At 42.2% G+C, this 24,398-nt stretch overlaps 1 protein-coding gene across 1 annotated transcript in view; it reads right to left on the bottom strand.

Moving 5' to 3' along the window:
• Nucleotides 1–19,147, bottom strand: part of LOC126174873 (selenocysteine lyase-like) — a 181,726-nt gene extending 162,579 nt beyond the window's left edge. Inside the window, exons 1-2 of the mRNA XM_049921285.1 lie at nt 18,850–19,147; nt 18,218–18,440 (exon numbers count right to left, since the gene is read on the bottom strand). Coding sequence (XP_049777242.1) covers nt 18,218–18,439 — 222 coding nt within the window. The 5' untranslated portion in view covers nt 18,440; nt 18,850–19,147. The remainder of the gene's footprint in view (nt 1–18,217; nt 18,441–18,849) is intronic.
• Nucleotides 19,148–24,398: the final 5,251 nt, after the last annotated feature.

The raw sequence follows: 24,398 nt of genomic DNA, 5'->3' as shown, positions 1-24,398 counted from the left end.
AGATTTCGTCACAGGGCAGCCAAAGAATGACAGCGCAACAGAATATGGGCCACTGTCAACTGGGTGCCGCACCGACACTGAGATGGGTCTCTACGGTGCAGGAGATAGCCATAGGTGACCCCTGTGTGGCCAATGCAGAGCTGGCAGAGAACCACAGAGTCCCTACAAGAGGCCCGCATGGAAGACTTCCACACGTTTGTAGTCTCCTTAATGACACGCAGTTTGTTGTGCATACTGTTATGATATTCTGTCTCCCAAAGCCAAAAAACCTTGCAGCGTAATAAGAAACGCAGGTCAGTTACAGGAATGTCAATCGCCTTAAGCGGTTTGCATGTAGCCTGTTTGGCCAGCCAGTCAGCAAGTTCATTGCATGGGATGCTGACATGTCTTGGGGTCCAGACAAACACCACTGATTGACTGGACCATTCCAGGGCATAGATGGACTCCCGGATGGTCACTACCAAAGGATGCCGAGGGTAGCACTGGCCGATAGGTTGGAGATTTCCAAGTAGTCAGTAAAGAGATGAAAAACTCGCCAGGGCATGACCAGATGAGCTCAAGAGCACGAGATACGTGCACCAGCTCTGCAGTGAAAACACTGCAGCCATCTGGCAAGGAGTGCTGTTCAATATGACCTCTGTGAACATAGGCAAAGCCAACATGACCATCAATCAAGTTGTTGGTCCAAACCACTTCAGAGCCCTGGGACATTTCAAGAATCGAAAGGAAGTGACAGCGGAGAGCCACAGGGTTAATGGAGTCTTTAGGGTCATGTGAAAGGTCCAGACATAGCTTCACTCTAGGTTTATTCCATGGAGGTGTATGTGAATGGACCTCGAGTAGAGGCGGTAGACAGAAGGATCCAGCTCAGACAGAAGAAATAGGACACGACCCACAATCTTAAGCCCTGACCCCGGCCACCAATGTGGGAGATGAGCTGCCATGGTTGGGAAAAGGAGACAGTAATTCAGTCACTCAGGAGAGCTACAAATGTATGCAAAATAACTGACGAGCAGTTGTGCACATCTGATCTGCAATGGAGACTCCACCAGTGCGCTGGTCACCGGACTCGTCCTAAAAGCTCATGCCGCTAGTCGAACTTCGCAGTGGTGCACTGGGTCGAGTAAACGCAACACTGAGGGCACTGCTGAACCATAAACCACACTCCCATAGTCAAGGTGGAATTGAACAAGGGCTCTGTAGAGCTGCAGCAGCATAGAGCGATCTGCACCCCAGTTGGCGTTGCTCAGGCAGTGGAGGGCATTGAGGTGCTGCCAGCACTTCCACTTATGCTGATGAAGATGAGGAAGCCAAGTCAATTGGTGTCAAAAGCCAGTGCTAAGAATCGATATGTCTCCACTACTGTGAGTGGATTGTCATTAAGGTAAAGTTCTGGTTCCGGATGAATGGTACAATGCCGAAAGAAGTGCATGAGACACGACTTCGTGGCTGAAAACTGGAAGCTGTGGACTTGAGCCCATGATTGCACCTTGTGGATGGCTACCTGTAGGTTCCCCTTAGCAACACCAGTACTGGAGCAGCAGTACAAAATGCAGGAGTCATCTACACACAGAGAAGGTGAGACTGACAGCCCTACAGCTGCTGCTAGACTGTTAATGACAACTAAAAATAGAGAGACACTCAACAACAAAGCCCTTTGAGAATCCATTCTCCAGGATATGGATGGGGGGGGGGGGGGGGGAACTATGGAAGGCACCCACATGGACATGGAAAGCACGGAGCAACAGGAAGATTTGGATAAAAAATTGGGAGTGGGCTCTGGAGAACCCACTCATATAAAGTGGCAAGGATATGATGCTGTCAGGTTGTGTCATACGCTTTCTGCAAATCAAAAAAGATGGCGCCTGGAAAAGGCTGTTTGGATGGCAGACTCAAGCAACAGAAGATTATCAGTGGCATAGCGACCATAGTGGAAACTGCCCTGACATGGATCAAGTAGGCCCTGTGACTCCAGGAGCCAACACAACTGCCAACTTACATTCTAATACCTTACAAAGAACATTGGTGAGGCTGATGGGTCGACAGCTATCCACATAAAGCAGGTTTTTACTGGTTTTGAGCACTGGAACGATGGTGCTTTCCCGCCATTGCGATGGAAAGGTGCCATCACACCAGATCCGGTTGAAGATGACAAGGAGATGTCACTTGTAGTCAGTCAATGTGCAAGGGCACTGGGAGCTCCCACTCTGTAAATGGGGCATTATAGGGTTCACTGTGGTGTGTAGTGAACGAGAGTCTTCCCTTCCATCTGCAGTTGGAGGGTGTGAAAGGCTGGGGGATAATTCTCCGATGCAGCCGGAGGCTTGAGCATAGTGCTCAGCAAAGTGCTCAGCAATGACGTGGGCGTTGGTAGATATAACGCCATTGATGTTAATGCCAGGGACACCTGTTGGGGTCTGGTACCCAACAACATGTCTGATCTTCGACCACACTTGGGAAGGTGAAGTATGGCAGCCAATGGTCAAGACATACCTCTCCCAACTCTCCTGTTTCCATCTTTTTATAAGCTGACGAACACTGGCATGGAGCCATTTAAAAGTTATTAGGTGCTTCAGGAAAGTGTGCCACCTATGTCACTGTAGAGACCGCCTCAGCAATTTCTGGCAACCACCAAGGTACTGTCTTTTGCCGGGGGCACCCAAAGGAGTGAGGGATCACGTTTTCTGCCACAGAAACATCGTCTCTTGGTGACTCTCTCAACCACCACATCAATGTCACCATGTGGGGGAGATTCAGCAGTGACAGCAGAGGTGGAAGCTTCCCAGTCTGCCTTGTTTAAAGCCAATCTGGGTAAGCATCCGTGGGTATGACGCCGGGAGAGTGACAGGAAGATGAGAAATGGTCACTATCACACAAGTCATTGTGGGCGCCCCAGTGGACAGATGGGAGAAGTCCTGGGCTGCAAAGTGGTAAATCAATGGGTGAGTAACTACTATGAGCCATACTGAAATGTGTGGGGGCCCCAGTATTTAAGAGGCAGAGGTCAGGTTGAGACACTAAATTTTCGACATCTTTACCTCTGTCAGTAAGCACGGTGCCACTCCTCCACAAGGGGTTATGCGTGTTAAAATTTCCCGAAAGTAAGAAAGCTTTAGGGAGTTGATGAATCGTACTGCACCATCTGGAGGAAGATACATGTTGCACACAGTGATTTCCTGTGTTGTCCTTATTCTGACAGCCACAGCTTCAAGAGGTGTTTCAAGGGGTACAGGTTCACTACAAACCAAGTTCAGGACACAGATGCAAACTCCACCTGAGACTCTATTCTAGTCACTACAAATCTTGTAATATCCCCTATAGCTACGGAGGGCAATGCAGAAAGCAGGCATAAAGCTTAAGAGTTGCCGTAGCTCAGTCAGGTGGTGGAAAAAACTGCAGCAATTCCACTGGAGTATGACGTTATCATGAGGCTGGGATGGCATGAAGCGTGCAAGGAGGCACTTGATGCCTCGGGGTCACCTGCTGCCACCGACTGAGTACTGGTACCCATTCCTATTGCAGATGAGGCATCAGTGAGATCCAGATCCTCAGGGGGACACTAAAATCTCCACCTCTTCCTCAGATGCAAAACCAGTAGGGAGCGGTAGTGTTGGGGCCACCAAAGGGTCCTGTTTCTTAGCAGTCTTCTTCTTTGTTTGCTTGCCCTCTCGCTTCTCTTTAGGGTCTTGCTGCCAGGACTTCTCTGAAGTAGCTTCAGGCACGGAGGAAGACCATGAAGCTCTTCGTCCAGCAGCTTTTGGCTCCTTTAGCCACTAGTGAGTGTCCGCTTTGGCATTAGTGGAGACCTTGGAAGAGAGAGTCCCAAGGGGCCCCTTCCGCACGAGGGGAGGGAACTGATGGCCCCTGAGTTTGAGGGAGTATTGCTATTGCTCCCAAAGTAGGTGCTTTGGGAGCAACGAAAGAAGATTTTCCCCCTGCTGCCAAGGGGGCAGATGTATTCTGGCGGCCCGGAGGGCTCACTGTTCACGGCACAGCGTGTGGAACTACTGGCACTTGGGACGATGGTGGTGAAGTAGCTGCAGCATACAGGGACGTCAACCAAATGGGGTGTAATCTTTCAAATTTATGCTTAGCCTCTTGGTAAGTCAACCAGTCTGGAGTCTTGTACTCCACGATTTTCCACTCCTTTGGGAGTACTGTGCAGTCTGGCGAGCAGGGAGAGTGGTGCTCTCCACAGATGATACAAATGGGAGGAGGCGCACATGGAGTATCTTGGTGCAGTGGACGTCCGCAGTCTCGACATGGGGCTGTGGAAGTGCAGCGAGAAGGCATGTGCCTGAATTTCCAGCACTTAAAGCACCGCATAGTGGGAGGGATGTATGGTGTAATGTCACAGACTAAAAACTGAGATGAATATGTCTCTCTTCTTTCTGTAGCCCTACGCTCCTCCCATGGTGTAGCAAGGGAGGGAAATGATTTAGGGTCATATCTGTCAGCATTGTATTCGATCTTTCCCTTCTTAGAGACTGCTGGTGCCGTTTGCTCACCAGCAAAAGATAACTTAATCCACTTCATTGTGGGTCATCTGCCCTAATGTCACCCACTCCGATCAGGGGCTCTCCCCATGGGTGCCAGCCAGCCGTAGAAAAGGTCAACTGGCATGATGGCCACTGCTGGGGTCCAGATGCCCCATGAAGACAGGTATCTACTCCTGGGCATACATGGGGAGTTTACAGTTCAGGCATCAGCAGTGTGATCCCTGTGTTGTCAGGGGGCTACCACCAAATGGGTACATAATGGACCCACCACAACAGGCTGGCTACCGTGCTGGCTATTGGCCACAGAGGAATCGAATATTGTCATGGAAACGAAAGAGGACAGGAGACAGCGGAAGATGATGATGTACTCCGGAAAGTGCCCTCGCCCAAATAGTTGAATTGCAGGTGGAGATGCAAAACCATGACGAGAAGAGGTTAAGGAGATCGAATCTAAGGGCACTATGGATAACTCACGCACCATGTAAGGCATCCTTCCCCGTATGGCCCACACTTCTGTAAAGTTTAGAAAGTAGCAGGTCAAACCATAAAATGGGACCTGAACTTATAGGGCCGATAAGTGAGAGACTCCTTTTAGTCACCTCTTACGAGAGGCAGGAATACCTTGGGCCTATTCTAACCCCCGGTCCTGCAGGGCAACTGTTAGAAGAATGACCTCAAATTCTGGAGGATGGAGTTGCTTTGTTTGGCCATTCTGATTTGGATTTTCTGTGGTTCTCCTGGATTGTCAAGGTAAATGCCAGGACGGTTTCTTAGTCTAGGCCACAGCTGAATACCTGTACTATCCCCTTAATGCACGTTATGTATGCTATGTATTATATTTTGGCCTACTGATTGGCACTATATTATCTTGACAAATTCTCTATCACTGTGAGATAGTCACTGGGTGAATAAAAAGAAATAAATAAACACTTCCAATAAGACACTCACACTACATCCCCTCTCAAAGCCATGTACTCTAGGCACTGTAGCCAAACATAATTGGAATAGCCAATTTAACTTACACACAGTGCTTATGATTTATTACAAATGAAACTTCCAAGACTGTAGGGGGGGGGGGGGAATAAAAAACCTGCAGAAATCCTGTCACAGTCTTAAAACTGCAGTAGGCTACACGGAACACCTCCAGTTAGGAAAGAACCAATTAAAGGTTCAAATTTTCTCTATCTGTTCTTACTTGAAAATGTGAGTAATCACATCACACAATTTTCACAAATTAGTGGAAGCTTCATAAACAATGTGTAATCTATCATACACTATCAACCAAAAATTTGTGTTGAGATATGTAAATTGATAGTCGACAGTTTTTTTGGTTACTTCTTTGGGTTTCAATTACTTAGTGGTGATTATGGGTTCTGGGGTACGTAGCAGTTGTTATAAGCATGCTGATTAATTAATAAAACATTATTTCAGAAAGCTTTCACATTTATATTAAAAACTGTTCAATAAAAGGTTACAGGCCTAGGCACAAGTATGAAAGTACGGTTTTATAAATATTAAAATCGAAGTCATATGCGGAAATCTAGAGCTAGTTCAGAAATTACACACGTGTCGATCTCTCATTTTTTGCCGACTGATTAGTCGTGTGTGCAGACTGCTGATATATTTTTCTTTTCTTTTTTTTTCTCACTCAATGCTAAAAATTAGTGGTACTGGACTTCCAGTGGTTGAAAAGTATTTGACATGTAAATTTGCCATTAAGATGTATTTTGCCCATGACGAACTGTGGGATGTTGTTGAAATCCCTCCTTTGGATCAGACGATATGGAATGACTCTTGGAAGAAGAAAGACAAAAAGGCACATTCCCGGATTATACTTTTCTTGGACAAGATGAGTCATTCCCATATAAAGGGACACAAATGCAGCAGCAGAAGCTTGGGTGGCCTTGGAAAAAGAATTTGAAGACTCAGGGCTTACAAGTAGAGTGGGCTTGCTTAGATCAAAAGCTAATTAGATAAACATAAGTCAGTAGACGACTACTACAATTGAGTAATAACAACTGCATTTAAGTTAAATGAAGTGTAGTTTCCAGAGAATGAATAGTGGATAGAATCCTGGCTGGATTACCTGATCATCAGCCAATGATCATGGCAGCTAAGAACAGTGGCACACATATCACGGGATATGCTATTATAGTGAAAGGTGACAGAAGTGGAAATTAAGAATCTGCTCTATATGCAAACAAGCAGAGGCCTACAAAATGCATGATTAAATGCTAAATCTGCAACAAACCGAACCATATTGCTAAATACTGTTCTAGCAAGGAGAGAAAGGAGAAAGCTCATCAAAAAATAACAGTAACATATATGTATTTAGAAACAGTCTAAAGAAAAAAGAGCTTTTCTTGCAGTTGATGTTAAATAGTCTCACAGAAAGAATACATAGTATTTAGAGTCCTGTGTCCTGACTCACATCACTAATGATGGAAGGAAGCTTCATAACGTTAAGCCACATACTAGTTCAGTGGCCAATGTGGGAGGTGATGGCTTAGTAGCAGAGACTATTGGAATGTTCATCTGATTATCTGACCTGCTGATAAAACAGCAGAAGTAGAAGCATCTGATGTCATTCATATCCCAAACTCAGCTGTAAACTTGCTCTCAGTAAGATTGTAAGCAAAGAGCTTAGAGTGACTTTTAGCAAAAAAAGATGGATTCGTCTCTTATGAAGAAGGTGAACTAATTGCCAACACATTGCCTAAAAGTGGAATCTATTGTCTGAGTACAACTGAAATGAAACAGTGCTACTATACAAAGATAGTGGATTCTTATGGCATCACAGGATAGGACATATGAATTGCAAAAGTATGCTGAAGTTGTCAAAGTTTTCGATGGAACTAAATGAAGATACTGTGATTAAGGATCCCTGCAAGTTGTGCATCATGGAAAACAGTCACGTCTTCCATTCAAACTTAGCAAAGGGTATTCTAAACACATCTTAGACTTAGTACATTCCGATTTCTGTGGGCAAATGGAGACAGAGTCTATTGGTGGAAACCATTATTTTCTCACATTCGCTGATGATTTTTCAACATTCAAGTTCGTTTATTTCTTCAAGAAAAAAATCTGAGTAACGCAGATATTCAAAAACTTCAAAATCATGGTGGAAAAGCAGACAGGCAGAAAAATCAAGAAGTTGAGCTCTGACAATGGAAAGGAATGTGTCAATGATTAACTAAAAAGATTTCTGACTTCTGAAGGTATCATCCACCAGCTTACAGTATGTTACAGTCCACAGAAAAATGGTGTTGCTGAGAGAGCTGACAAAACATTGGTTGAGAAAGCTCATACCATGATGTACAAAGCAAACCTACCAAAGGAGTATTGGACTGAAGTTGTGTCTATGACTGCATACATATCAAACTGTTTGCCTTCCACCACACTTGGCTATATGACAACTTATGAACTTTGGCATAGAGAAAGCCTTGTTTCTCACAATTAACTTTTGGGTGCAGTGCTATGGTTCACATTCCAAAACCCCATGACAAGAAGTGGGATAAGAAGTCATGGAAGTTGACATTTGCAGACTACTGTAATGCAATAAAGACTATAAATCCATCAGTAGGGAGCCTCCAGAAGTGTAAATAAAAAGGGATCTCAGGAAAAGTAAAGCAGATTTACTCTGCAGTAAATTAAGTATAATAAGCTGGTCTGTAGACCACAATAGTTCAAGCTTGATGAACTATGACAAATTCTTAAATAGTTTCTTAAACGTATTTAATGAATCATTTCTTCGTAGATCTAAGCAAAAGAAAGTAAATGGTAAACTCAAATGGATTACAACAGGAATAAAAATTTCTAATGCCACAAAGAAAGAGCTCCACAATGAGTTAAAATCAAACAGAAATCTGGATCTTGTTACTTATGTCAAACAGTATAAAGCTGTATTTAGGGAAGTTGTAGTGGCAGCTAAAAAAATTGCAAATAATAAATTCATACGAGAACACAGAAATAAGACAAAAGCAGTGTGGTCAGTTGTTCAGTCTGAATTAGGAGCCAAAGTAAAAATTCATGAGCTTTTGAAAATTAGATGTGAAAATGTAATTACAGTAAACCCTGTTCAGATGGCAAGTTGTTTCAATGAATTCTTACTAAACAAAGTAAGATCAGATGTGGATATGACATTCTATCAAGGCATCACAAATTTGGAAAACGGCCAGAACACATCTTTTAAAAAATTTGAAAAAATCACCCAAAGGGATGTGGAAAAGGAAATATTGTCTCTAAAAAACAAAACCTCACATGAGTGGGATGAAATAACCACATCTGTAATCAAGTGTGTGTACAATACTATTCCTCAACTGCTGTCAATTATTATAAATCAATCTTTTGAACAGGGATGCTTTCCAAATGTATTTAAATATGCTGAGATCAAACGTCTATTCAAAAAAGGATCAACAGAAGATATGGGAAATAAGCACCTTATCTCTCTTTTGCAAGTCTTCTCTAAAGTGTTTGAAAAGATTGCAGCAAAACAAATAAATAAATTTCTTTCTGTAAATGATAATTTTTAAAAACCAGTTTGGATTCCAAGAGGGTGAAAACACTGTGAATGCTATAAATGAGTTTATCCAAAAATTATGCTCCACGTTAGATAATGGTAGAAAGGTCACAGGAATATTCTGTGATCTAACTAAAGCTTTCAATTTAGTGAACCATGCATTACTCCTCCACAAATTACAGATGTATGGAATCAGGGACACTGCTTTAAAATGCTTTGGCTCTTAACTGTCAGATAGGAAACAAAGAGTAATTTTAACTTTAAATGGAATCAATTATTCCTCAGACTGGAAAACATTTCCCTAAGGAGTCCCACAAGATTCGATATTGGGTCCCTATCTGTTTCTTTTTTACACAAATGACCTACCACTTGCTATTGATGTTCATTCAGTCTTATTTGCTGATGATCCATCAGTTCTAATTGAAAATGATATATCTGAAAGTATTCCAGAAAAAGCAAAAAATACTTTAGAATAACTTGAATCTAGGTTCCATCAGAACAGACTAAAACTAAATGTAACTAAAACCAAAATGATGCAATTTGAAGCTAAATCAGTAGAAATTACTGAAATAAAGATAACTTGCAATGATCAGGATATCACAGAAGCAAACCATGTGAAGTTCTTAGGCCTAAATCTTGATAAAAATTTAAATTGGAAGGCACACACAGATTACTTAACAGACAAAATGAACAGCCTGGCATTTTCAATGTGTATTTTGTCAGGTGCCACAAACATGGATACCAGAAAGATATTTTATCACTGCTACTTTGAGTCAGTTATTCGTTATGGCACAATTTTCTGGGGAAATTCAGCAAATGTCACTAGGCTCCCAGTATTGTCAAAGAAAGTAATTATAAACATGTGTTTTGAAAAAAAAAAAAAAAGCGTGGGGGGGGGGGGGGGAGGGAGGGGTGAAATCCTGTACTATCTATCCCCTCACTTTACATATATTTCTTATTTAAAAATCATCATCTTATTTAAAAATCAACATACACTAGACACTTCTAATTTCAAACTTCCAACACACAGTTTAAAACTTTATGCCCAAATGCCAGAGTATATGGGGTTAAAAATTTTCAATAAAATAAAAGGCAGTAATATATTTAAGATGGAACTTGGTTCACTGAAAAGACTGCTCTTTACTCTTCTGGTGGAAAAGTGTTATTATTCTGTCGAAGAATTCATTGAGAACAGCTTGACAGTCTGAATACAGGGATTGTATTACATGTATTATTTTATGTACATGTGTAGCTGTAACTTAGAAATGTAAAATATTATGTAAACTTTTGTATTTCTCTTAAAAAAGGAGAGAGAGAGAGAAAAGTATCTCTTTGTAAACCTTGATATGTCTCATGTACATCAAATCAAATGCTTTGAAAATTGTATGTAATGAGATGAATAAATCACACATCGCTGGCCAGATAACTGTCAGCAGGGTTGTAAAATTCCTTGAGGATGAGAATTTTTCAAGATCAAAGACAGAGGAAGCTAAGACCACAAATGCCTTAGGAGTGGAACAAGAAGCAGTTCTTCAGGTCATCAATACTTCATAAACTGAAGAAAAAGTTAAATGAGAAGAGAGTAACAATAAACCCTTTTATGGCTTTGACAGTGATTCATAAAAACTGAAGTTCAAGACAAGGGTCATGAGAATAAAAACATAGTTGAAGAGGTTACACCTCGAAGGTCACACAGACAATCAAAACCCAAGACATGACCTGATCATGTTAGTTACTATTTGAAAGAACTTCCAAGTGAAGACACTGACATAAAAGAAACCTGGAAGGTATGAATAATGAAGAATGACAAAAAGTAATGAAAAAAGAATTCTCATTTCTAGTTCATAACAACACATTTGAAACAGTAGAGCTACCCAGGGGACACAAACCACTCAAGACTAAGTGGGTATTGAAAGTACAGTGGTCAAGCCTGCATCCATTAGATATCTCTTGTCAACAGCAGCTTGAGAGAACAGAGATCAACCATGTTGATATCACTACTGCTTATCTCTCTGGAGACTTATATGAAGACAGTTATATCATTCTACCAGAAAATTTTGCAACTCCTGGAAAAGTATGGAGGCTGAAAAAAGCTATTTAGGGACTCACACAGGCTGGTAGGAATTGGAATCAAAAAATTGATGAAGTGTTAAGAAAATTGAAATTTAACAGATCAAACATTGACCCATGTATCTATTTTCACAGACCTGGCATCAAATCAGTCATCATACCTTTATATGTCTATGATACGATACACTACTGGCTATTAAAATTGCTACACCAAGAAGATAACATGCTACAGATTCAAAATTTAACTGACAGGAAGAAGATGCTGTGATATACAAATGATTAGCTTTTCAGAGCATTCACACAACGTTGGCGCCGGTGGCGACACCTACAACATGCTGAGATGAGGAAAGTTTCCAACCGATTTCTCATACACAAACAGCAGTTGACTAGCATTGCCTGGTGAAACGTTGTTGTGATGCCTCGTGTAAGGAGGAGAAATGCATACCATCACATTTCCGACTTTGATAAAGGTCGGATTGTAGCATATCACGATTGCAGTTTATCGTATCGCGACATTGCTGCTCGCGTTGGTCGAGATCCAATGACTGTTAGCAGAATATGGAATCTGTGGGTTCAGGAGGGTAATACAGAACACCATGCTGGATCCCAACGGCCTCATATCACTAGCAGTCGAGATGAAAGGAATCTTATCCGCACGGCTGTAACGGATCGTGCAGCCACATCTTGATCCCTGAGTCAACAGATGGGGACGTTTGCAAGACAACAACCATCTGCACGAACAGTTCGACGACGTTTGCAGCAGCATGGACTATCAGCTCGGAAACTATGGCTGCGGTAACCCTTGACTCTGCATCACACACAGGAGTGCTTGCGATGGTGTACTCAACAACAAATCTGGATGCACAAATGGTAAAATATCATTTTTTCAGATGAAACCAGGTTCTGTTTACAGCATCATGAAGGTCGCATCCCTGTTTGGCGACATCGTGGTGAACGCACATTGGAAGCATGTATTCGTCGTCGCCATACTGGCGTATCACCCGGCGTGATGGTATGCGGTGCCATTGGTTACACGTCTCGGTCACCTCTTGTTCACGTTGACGCCACTTTGAACAGTGGACATTACATTTCAGATGTGTTACGACCCATGGCTCTACCTTTCATTCGATTCCTGCGAAACCCTACATTTCAACACAATAATGCACAACCGCATGTTGCAGGTCCTGTATGGGCCTTTCTGGATACAGAAAATGTTCGACTGCTGCCCTGGCCAGCACATTCTCCAGATCTCTCACCAATTGAAAATGTCTGGTCACATAAGGCAGTCACTACTCTTGATGAACTGTGGTATCATGTTGAAACTGCATGGGCAGCTGTGCTTGTACACGCCATCCAAGCTCTGTTTGACTCAATACCCAGGCGTATCAAGGCCGTTATTAGGGTGAGAGGTGGTTGTTCTGAGTACTGATTTCTCAGGAACTATGCACCCAAATTGCTTGAAAATGTAATCACATGTGAGTTCTATTATAATATATTTGTCCAATATATACCCGTTTATCATCTGCATTTCTTCTTGGTGTAGCAATTTCAATGGCCAGTAGTGTATTATTCTCAAATGACAGAAGTGTTTTGGATCAATTCAATAAGTTCTTGAAGATTGAACAGATAAGACAATGCCTAGGCAAGGAAATTACATGGGACTGTGAATATGAAATAATTTGTATCTCCCAGAAATCTTATGGAAAAAAAAAATTGTGGGGTTGTGGGGAAATCTGGAATGAGCGAAGCCAAGCCAGTGTCAACACCACTTAAACTTGGTTTGGATTTTGAAGCAGTTGAATCAAGTGATATCAATGTAGCTTATCAAGAGGCAATAGGAAGCCTTTCATATCCATCCCAAATCTCCAGATCTTACATGTGTGTCATCTCTTTAGCAAATATAATCATCGTCTTAAGAAGGTTCATTGGCTGTCGGTAAAAAGACTGTTCAGACACTTAAAGGGAACAATGGACTATGAGCTAGAATTTTCTACAGATGATGAGAGAGAGATAATGGCCTCCGGTGATGCAGGTTGGGGAAATAAAATCAATGACACACACACTGTAACTAGTTTATGCATAAAAATGCAAACTCTAATTTTGTGGTCTAGTAGAAAATTTTTAAAAAAATTGCCACTTTCTACTTTTAAACCTGAATACATGGCCTTGACATCAACTGTTCAAGATTTACTGTGGTTAAGACATATTATGTCTGAGGTACATCCGAGCAGTGTCATAAGGTCACTTACAGTATATCATGATAAAGGAGCCATTTAATTAGCCAAGTATCTAGATTTACTTTCATTCCAATTGATCTGTCATGAGGAGGTCCTCCTGGATGAAGAACATGTAAGAAAAACAACAATACATGACAAATATTTACAACTGAAACAAATAAGCTAATGTATCATTCTACAGGTCACAAGTGGAATGTTCGTCATTTTACAAATACTAATGCACTGAATTTAAAATAGAAAAGTTTTTTTATTTATTTATAAGGTAATAAACACGTAATACAATTACTGTAATACTTATTTACAATGAACACACAACTGCACTGAAATCGTGCAGAAGTTAGATTTACTTTATACACTCCTGGAAATTGAAATAAGAACACATTGACACCGGTGTGTCAGACCCAACCATACTTGCTCCGGACACTGCGAGAGGGCTGTACAACCAATGATCACACGCACCGCACAGCGGACACACCAGGAACCGCGGTGTTGGCCGTCGAATGGCGCTAGCTGCGCAGCATTTGTGCACCGCCGCCGTCAGTGTCAGCCAGTTTGCCGTGGCATACGGAGCTCCATCGCAGTCTTTAACACTGGTAGCATGCCGCGACAGCGTGGACGTGAACCGTATGTGCAGTTGACGGACTTTGAGCGAGGGCGTATAGTGGGCATGCGGGAGGCCGGGTGGACGTACCGCCGAATTGCTCAACACGTGGGGCGTGAGGTCTCCACAGTACATCGATGTTGTCGCCAGTGGTCGGCGGAAGGTGCACGTGCCCGTCGACCTGGGACCGGACCGCAGCGATGCACGGATGCACGCCGAGACCGTAGGATCCTACGCAGAGCCGTAGGGGACCGCACCGCCACTTCCCAGCAAATTAGGGACACTGTTGTTCCTGGGGTATCGGCGAGGACCATTCGCAACCGTCTCCGTGAAGCTGGGCTACGGTCCCGCACACCGTTAGGCCGTCTTCCGCTCACGCCCCAACATCGTGCAGCCCGGCTCCAGTGGTGTCGCGACAGGCGTGAATGGAGGGACGAATGGAGACGTGTCGTCATCAGCGATGAGAGTCGCTTCTGCCTTGGTGCCAATGATGGTCGTATGCGTGTTTGGCGCCGTGCAGGTGAGCGCCACAATCAGGACTGCATACGACCGAGGCACACAGGGCCAACACCCGGCATCATGGTGTGGGGAGCGATCTCCTACACTGGCCGTACACCACTGGTGATCGTCGAGGGGACACTGATTAGTGCACGGTACATCCAAACCGTCATCGAACCCATCGTTCTACCATTCCTAGACCGGCAAGGGAACTTGCTGTTCCAACAGGACAATGCACGTCCGCATGTATCCCGTGCCACCCAACGTGCTCTAGAAGGTGTAAGTCAACTACCCTGGCCAGCAAGATCTCCGGATCTGTCCCCCATTGAGCATGTTTGGGACTGGATGAAGCGTCGTCTCACGCGGTCTGCACGTCCAGCACGAACGCTGGTCCAACTGAGGCGCCAGGTGGAAATGGCATGGCAAGCCGTTCCACAGGACTACATCCAGCATCTCTACGATCGTCTCCATGGGTGAATAGCAGCCTGCATTGCTGCGAAAGGTGGATATACACTGTACTAGTGCCGACATTGTGCATGCTCTGTTGCCTGTGTCTATGTGCCTGTGGTTCTGTCAGTGTGATCATGTGATGTATCTGACCCCAGGAATGTGTCAATAAAGTTTCCCCTTCCTGGGACAATGAATTCACGGTGTTCTTATTTCAATTTCCAGGAGTGTATATAGTCACACACACACACACACACACACACACACACACACACACACAGAAGGAGTTGGCCACCAATAAATCCTTTAGGCATCTCTTAAACTGAATTTCATTGGTTGTTAAGCTTTTTATGGCTGCTGGCAAGTTACTGAAAATGTGTGTTCCTGAATAATGCACACCTTTTTGTACAAGACTAAGTGACTTTAAATCCTTGTGAAGATTATTCTTATTTCTAGTATTGATTCCATGAATTGAGCTGTTGGTTTGAAAAAGTGATACATTTTTAATGACAAATTTCATTAAGGAATAAATATATTGGGAAGCAGTAGTTCCCTAAACAGGCTTCTGCAGGATTTCTTGAGTTCACACCACATATAACTCTTACTGCACATTTTTGTGCCCGGAAAACTTTAGCTTGGCTTGATGAATTACCACAAAAAATAATCCCATATGACATTATGGAATGAAAGTAAGCATAGTATGCCAGCTTTTTCATTTTTATATCCCCTATGTCTGACTACTCGCATTGCAAATAGAGATTTGTTAAGACGCTTCAGCAGTTCTGTGGTGTGCTCCTCCCAGTTGAATTTATTATCAAGCTGTAATCCCACAAATTTAACACTGTCCACTTCTGCTATCTTCTTGTCATTGTATGTTAGACATATACTCGTGGGATACCCCTTACAAGTTCTGAACTTCATGTAGTGTGTTTTTTCAAAGTTTAGTGACAAAGAATTGGTTAGGAACCAGTGATTAATGTCCACAAATATTTTATTAGCTGATCTTTCTAAGACTACACTTGATTTGCTATTTATTGCAATGTTTGTATCATCGGCAAACGAAACAAACTTGGCATCTGGTAATGTTACTGATGATAGGTCATTGATATACACTAGAAAAGGTAAGGGTCCCAAAATGGAACCTTGTTGGACCCCACATGTGATTATTTCCCTGTTGGATGATGCCTGATAAATTGATACATGTCTTTTTCCTAATAACACCCTTTGTTTCCTGCCAAAGATATCAGATTTGAACCATTTTGCAGCATTTCCTGTTACACTATAATATTCTAATTTACTTAAAAGGATATTGTGATTTACTCAGTCAAATGCCTTTGACAGATCACAAAATACACCAGTACCCTGCAATTTTTTGTCTAATGAATTAAGCATGTTTTAACAGTAAGTGTAGATAGCCTTCTCTATATCAGATCGCTTTAGAAATCCAAACTGTGACTTTGACAATATGTTACTTGAGATAAGATGGTTATAAAGCCGATTGTACATTACTTTTTCTAAAATTTTTGAGAATGTGAAATTGGACGGAAATTTGATGCTATTTCTTTATCTCCCTTCTTAAACAGTAGCTTAACTTCAGCATATTTCAACCATTCAGGAAATATTCCACTGATAAATGACTGGTTACACAGATAGCTTAATATGTTACTTAGCTCAGGATCACATTCTTTAATTAACTTTGTTGATATTTCATCATACTCACTAGATGTTTTTGATTTTAAAAATTTTATGAAGGACATTATTTCTGCTGGGGTAGTGACGGTCAAATTCATATTATGGAAGTTACTTGAAAAGTCTGGTCTGAGGTATTCCATAGCAGCATCTACCGAACCTGACAACCCCATCTTTCCAGTAACAGTTAAATGTTTGTTACAAAGTTCTGCAATACTACACACATCTGTCACCAATGTACCATTTACTCTTAACACTATTTGTTCCACTTCATGTCTGGTTCTACCAGTCTCCTCCTTCACTACATCCCATATTGTCTTTATTTTGTTATCTGATATGATTATCTTTTCCTTGTAATATATTTGCTTTTATGTCCGTATTACAGCCTAATATTTTGCAGTATTTCTTGTAATGTGCTATAGCATCAACATCGGAACTGTTTCAGATTGACAGATACAGTTTTCATTTTGTTTTACACGATACCCCTATTCCTTGAGTAATCCATGGCTTCTTTGTAGACTTTACTCTAACCTTGGTAAGTTTTGGGAGAAAACGGTGCTCGAATAAGGCAAGCACTTTATTAGCAGGTGGTGTTGTGCTGAAAATCTTCCTTCTGAGAAAATGTCAGCTGGTGCTTTCAAAAAACCACTTTGCAATGCCAGACCTGAAACGTGTAAGAAGCTGTGGCCTTGTGGAATAAGTGGAGGAGTGACTGTACATTTTGATTTCATACTGAGTGCCAATGTCAATTTAATGGGACATGTTAAGATATGTAAATTGATATCTATAGTTCTTTTTGTTTACTCCTTTGTTGTGTTGTAATTACTCTGAGTGAATATGGGTCCTGTGGTATGAAGTAGTTTTTATGCATGTACCGATTAATTAATAACACATTATTTCTGAAGGCTTTCACATTTATATTAAAAATGCTCAACAATTAGCAACAGAATTTGAGAAAAGCAACTGTGTTTCAACTTCAAGAATGTTGAAAGTTTCAACTTACGGAATATAAATATTGACTTGTTCTTGAGTAGGGCCTATTCTGTTTTATCATCACAAAAGCTAACAACAGCCTAATGCTTGAATACAGCACTTAGCAGGTGTGGTATCCACTGTGTAACTAACTGTAGAAAGTACATTCTGGCTGCCAATAGATCTAGGTGGCTTTGTTTAAATTTGTTTGTTTTATTCGCCGACCGTTGTGGCCTAGTGGTTCTAGGTGCTTCAGTCCAGAACCGCGCTGCTACTACGGTCGCAGGTTCGAATCCTGCCTCAGGCATGGATGTGTGTGATGTCCTTAGGTTAGTTAGGTTTAAGTAGTTCCTTAGGTTAGTTAGGTTTAAGTAGTTCTAAGTCTAGGGGACTGATGACCTCAGACGTTAAGTCCCATAGTGCTAAGAGCCATTTGAATTTTGTTTTATTCACAGCAAAAATAAAAATGTTTTTTCCAGATACTGATACATTAAAATGAATTACCAATATCTACTTGAGCCTTTTCGTTATCACTTGGGCCTACTTGTTTCACAACTGCTTGCATACTATAAAATGACCATAAATCTGATGAAATGTTTGTCACAGCAAGCAAACAATAACAACTGAGCATATAGGTAACACATTTATGCAGCAGAGAGAATAAGGTATTTAGTATCTCACATACCTCTGTACCACCAGATGTAAAAACTATGTTATCTGCTTCACAATTAAGGAGCAAAGCTATATCTGTTCTGGCTGATTGCAATGCTGTTTTTGCAGCTATTCCTTCTGGATATGAAGAACTTGGATTAGCCCACACATTTTGGAGACTATCTGTTATTTTACGTACCACCTCAGGGGCTACTGGTGTCGTGGCATTGTAGTCCATGTAAATTATGTCATTCATCCTGAAAGCACAATATGTGGCAATACAAAAACAACCCTTTGTGTTAATTAACAAAGCACTAACATAACATTTCCGATAAGCACAAATAGGCTCTACATGACACACACAGGAACCGGATATGACGATTTTGAGGATGCAATAACGTTCAATGTTGCTAAACAGTAAATTCTTGAATTTTTATCTTTTGTCAGTGTCATGCTGTCAGTGAACCGGCAGTAGCATTTTCCTTTACGAAGAATGCAAGACAACGGTTCAGAACCATGTTTTCTTCAAGATCCACTTACACAGAACATATAATAACTCAACAGCAGCATGACACACTTCAAATCACTCATATCAACAATTTTCATTGTGTAAGAATTTCAGTGAATTGCGTGTTAATGACTCGGCAATTAAGACAATAATATCACCTGTTTCACGGTCGTGACTTCGGATCAGTCAGTTTCAGTGAAATCCAAGTAAGCTGGAACTATATTTCGACAAATCGCAATTTCACTTTTAATACATAACGTATTTCTTTGGCTGATTTTGATTTTGCTTGCGTGTGACAGTTCAAACCCACGCTCGAGTGGATGCCAGTGCTGCCAACACAATTGCTGTCGTGATAGGTTAAATTATTACCACGGCTCGAAACCGCGGCCGTGCTCGAAAGCTTTTCCATTCTAGCCTACTTTGTGCTTCAAAATGGTGAATTACTTATGTACTTCTACACAAGCAATTCCGTGTATAACAGCTTCTGCTTTATGGCTGTTCGTTTTTTTCATTTCTATTCACATATGCTTTCCTCTCCGGTCCATACATTACTCATAGATTAGATAGTAATGTCTTCACTTCGAGCCATAGATAATAAAACAGTTCTGAGTTCCGGATAAGCGGTATCATTGTACATTAATATAATTGAATGTGATTTTAAAAGAGATCGCTTCATATTGCTGAAAATATTCTTCGTGTGCGTTTATTGGTTGTTTCTAATTCATTCGGTACTTAATTTCATTCGTAGTGATATTGAGGTAATTTGGACTATTAGTTTCTTATTTTAGAACAATTTGTAGAATCTCATTTTCGTTTGTAGGTATGGATTTATCAGTTGCGATGAACCTTGATGATTCACGAGAGGCTATGGGCGAAGACATGTTGGCCACGATTTGTTTTTTGTAAATGTGTGGTCGCATTGCTGAGTCGTGAGTGCAGCGAACATAATTTAGCGCCTCACAAGTGTATCTCGTCGCCGTACTCACGACTTTTTCGTATGGCGCTGCAGCAAAGATCGGTTGTGGCGGTCCATTAGACGAGGTACGTGGTTAGAAAAATCTAAGCTCGCCTTGAGAGACATTATGAAAACCACGTACTGTTGGTTTTTGAGATATCCTGTGTGGCTGTGTTATGGTCGAAATTGACAAGTCGCATTTTGGCAAAAGGAAGTACAACAGGGGGGAACCTCCGGCGGGATTATGGGTTTGGAGGGCAGTAGTTTCAGGTCAGCAGTGTGACGATGTAGTGTTCAATGTAGTACCCAATCGAAAGAAGGAAGTTTTGGTCAGCTTAATTGAAGATCACGTTGCAGCGGGTTCCACTGTAATTTCAGACGGGTTTTCTTCATATAGGGATTTAGGGGAAAGGGGTTATCAGCATCTCGTAGTAAATCGCAATATTGAATTTAGATCATTATCCACAGGGGCTTCCACAAATACCATAGAGAGGGGTCAATTCTAGTGTCCGATACTACTCGTCGGCTTTGAGCAATGACGTAATGCGTGATGTTATTTTGTTTGTGCCTAGGATTGCTGTCCATGGACGTTAAATGATTTCTCTGGATTTTTTCGTTACGCACGGATATTAAAAATTCGATTCCCATTATGGTGATGCCAATGAGCAGGGACGAAAACCCAGAAACACACACAGAGGAATAGGAAGAACAGGATCGGGTTCCAAAAGTGGTTACAAGAGCAGGTAGACAAGTGAATTGTAAATTCCCTGACATACCGGGAGCATCCGGTTTTTAAAAAAAGGGGAGCTAAAGCGGCAATACGTTGACTTTCTTTGCCACGTGAGTTTAGCGCGATCGTATCGCTGCCGTATTAGAGCATAATCTTTGCCGCTGTTGGCCTAGTGACTTAGAGTTGTTTGTTTATCGTTGTTTTTTCGCGTGTTAAAATAATAAAAGTTATTCTGAACAACTGCGTATTATTCTATAGTTCGGGCATACTAGAAAGACCACACACTACATTCGTTTGTTTACGAGTATGATCCGTTCCATTCATAGATTGTCCATTGCAGCATCTTTGCCTTACGTATGATGTCATTGGTCAAAGCCGACGAGTGGTATCGGACAATAGAATTTATCCTAGAGGGTTATTGGTCAGCTGTGGAATCTCTTGTAGGGAAAAGGAAACGCCAGATTTCCACACTTCAAAGTCACCTAGACGAGTATTCGTGGAGACATAGTATTCCCCGAACATATTGCCCATTTAAATGTTTTATTAAACATGTTGGGTAAATGTACCGTCCGAAATATGTTAGCTAATTTCACATTAGGATTGGGGGGGGGGGGGTTGAATGTGTGTGTCTGTGCATGTACATGTGTGTGTGTGTGTGTGTGTGTGTGTGTGTGTGTGTGTGAGAGAGAGAGAGAGAGAGAGAGTTTTCGTAATGTGTTTGTTGTGAATGTGGGTATGTGATTTATGTTGATGTCTTTCTAGGGGAGCTTCGGTTATTCTAGGAAGTTCCCGTCTGGTAAGTTCACTTTTCCATTTTCTTCTTTTACTGCATTTGACTATTTTGACGTATTTTATTGTTGTATTACACCAATACGTATGTTTTCGTGTAATCTAGTACGTAACAGAAATTTCGCAGCTATCGTTCTTCTTTCATTTCCCAGCACTAGTATCAGTACGATGTTTTCGAATCTGTACTAGCAACATTGAAGGCAAAACGGCCGACACAACTGAAATTTCTTTCGCGTCCTTCAGTTGACCTTTACGCTGACACTATGTATTCGAAAAGAACGACATATGTAACATTGATGAGATTTACCAATATATGTCAACTGGAGAGCAGGATGCAAATGTTGTGTATAGCTATATACACTCCTGGAAATTGAAATAAGAACACCGTGAATTCATTGTCCCAGGAAGGGGAAACTTTATTGACACATTCCTGGGGTCAGATACATCACATGATCACACTGACAGAACCACAGGCACATAGACACAGGCAACAGAGCATGCACAATGTCGGCACTAGTACAGTGTATATCCACCTTTCGCAGCAATGCACGCTGCTATTCTCCCATGGAGACGATCGTAGAGATGCTGGATGTAGTCCTGTGGAACGGCTTGCCATGCCATTTCCACCTGGCGCCTCAGTTGGACCAGCGTTCGTGCTGGACGTGCAGACCGCGTGAGACGACGCTTCATCCAGTCCCAAACATGCTCAATGGGGGACAGATCCGGAGATCTTGCTGGCCAGGGTAGTTGACTTACACCTTCTAGAGCACGTTGGGTGGCACGGGATACATGCGGACGTACATTGTCCTGTTGGAACAGCAAGTTCCCTTGCCGGTCTAGGAATGGTAGAACGATGGGTTCGATGACGGTTTGGATGTACCGTGCACTATTCAGTGTCCCCTCGACGATCACCAGTGGTGTACGGCCAGTGTAGGAGATCGCTCCCCACACCATGATGCCGGGTGTTGGCCCTGTGTGTCTCGGTCGTATGCAGTCCTGATTGTGGCGCTCACCTGCACGGCGCCAAACACGCATACGACCATCATTGGCACCAAGGCAGAAGCGACTCTCATCGCTGAAGATGACACGTCTCCATTCGTCCCTCCATTCACGCCTGTCGCGACACCCCTGGAGGCGGGCTGCACGATGTTGGGGCGTGAGCGGAAGACGGCCTAACGGTGTGCGGGACCGTAGCCCAGCTTCATGGAGACGGTTGCGACTGGTCCTCGCCGATACCCCAGGAGCAACAGTGTCCCTAATTTGCTGGGAAGTGGCGATGCGGTCCCCTACGGCACTGCGTAGAATCCTACGGTCTTGGCGTGCATCCGTGCGTCGCTGCGGTCCGGTCCCAGGTCGACGAGCACGTGCACCTTCCGCCGACCACTGGCGACAACATCGATGTACTGTGGAGACCTCACGCCCCACGTGTTGAGCAATTCGGCGGTACGTCCACCCGGCCTCCCGCATGCCCACTGTACGCCCTCGCTCAAAGTCCGTCAACTGCACATACGGTTCACGTCCACGCTGTCGCGGCATGCTACCAGTGTTAAAGACTGCGATGGAGCTCCGTATGCCACGGCAAACTGGCTGACACTGACGGCGGCGGTGCACAAATGCTGCGCAGCTAGCACCATTCGACGGCCAACACCGCGGTTCCTGGTGTGTCCGCTGTGCCGTGCGTGTGATCATTGCTTGTACAGCCCTCTCGCAGTGTCCGGAGCAAGTATGGTGGGTCTGACACACCGGTGTCAATGTGTTCTTTTTTCCATTTCCAGGAGTGTAGCTCAAGTAAAGAATGGGATACTATTAGCATTAAAGGCGAAAAAAAAAACTGTTCCCCGTAGTGAAATACGGGATACAAATTGTATATGTGTTGTATTATTGCCTCTTCGCATAGTTCAACTGACGTACAAGTTGCAAATGTAACGTACGTTCATTTCCACGTTTTCGTTAGTAATGTACATATATAGAGGTCAACGGAAGTATGGTATACAAATATGTACGTGTCCCGTTCTGCCATCGATAGTATAAATATCTACGTAAGAACAGACTGTTAGTGATAGCCGGAGGTGAAATAAACAATATGTAAAATTTGTATCCCGCGCTTCATTTATGGTTTAGTGAAGCAGGGGATACATAGTTCACCTGAACGACAGGACACTAATGCTAGTGAAAACGAAGAAATCGATGTACGCCAAACTTGTATCCCGTATTGCACTTAAGCAATACAGTTCGAATGAAGTTCGAGATACAACTTATATATATGTGTCGTGATGTATTCTATGCTACCAGTATTTTCCATCCATTTTTTCCCTTTCATTTTCCACAGAAATAATACGATAAAAACACGCGGTATCCTTAATGTGAAAATACTACTGGTCTTTATATAATTATGTCAACTATATTTTTCGTCTCTCGTATCCCTTTGTTTCTGAACATTCTTGTCAGCTCTTTCTAATCTGTGTAATAAATACTCTCTGGCCAATTCTGACGTCACTGGTCAAAGCCGACGGGTTGTATCCCCCCACCACTAGACCCCCCATCTCCAGCAGTTTTAAGAATCGAGATTTACTGAAAATTAGAAACACAATCTGCTTCCTAAGGGTCGATTAGTACTTGACGTAACGGAATATCGAAACATGGTGCAATGCATTTCGAATGCCGTCATTCACACAGTATCTCAATGCAACGGGACATTACCTTCAAGTTTCCTTGGCAAGGGAGTTTTGCATTGACAGTTGAGGAAAAGGAGGTATGGCGTCGTCGTTATAACAGTCGAATCATCTGTAGATGAGTTTTACAAGGATATTGAACACGTTACAATTTAAGAACAACGAAAATATAATTCATATAAATAGGCATGTCATAAGACCCTTACAGATCTAGTCTGACAAAAATGGAACACATAGTTGCCAGTAGCTTCATTCCTGAATTTGTCTGAAGTAATTAAGGGAAACCACAGAAAATCCAAATCATATATCACCATATGAAAAAGTTACAAATATCCAAACAGGAAACTGCATCTCAAGAAAACTGTCATTAGTAACTATGTTGTACATTTGTTCTTCTGTTGGCTATAATTTTGTATTAAAGAAACAATGGTGAAAATATTAACACTGTAATTAATAATTAATTAATAATTAATATTAATAAATTTATTAATTATTAATTAATAATTAAGTAACCATACAGTACCGTAATAGTTCATGTTTAGGAAACGAATTCTGACATAT

Source organism: Schistocerca cancellata, chromosome 3, assembly GCF_023864275.1.
Source record: "Schistocerca cancellata isolate TAMUIC-IGC-003103 chromosome 3, iqSchCanc2.1, whole genome shotgun sequence".
In the NCBI taxonomy this organism is placed as follows: domain Eukaryota; kingdom Metazoa; phylum Arthropoda; class Insecta; order Orthoptera; family Acrididae; genus Schistocerca; species Schistocerca cancellata.
Note: the sequence above shows the minus strand (reverse complement) of the source record. Positions and strands in the feature narration are given on the sequence as shown.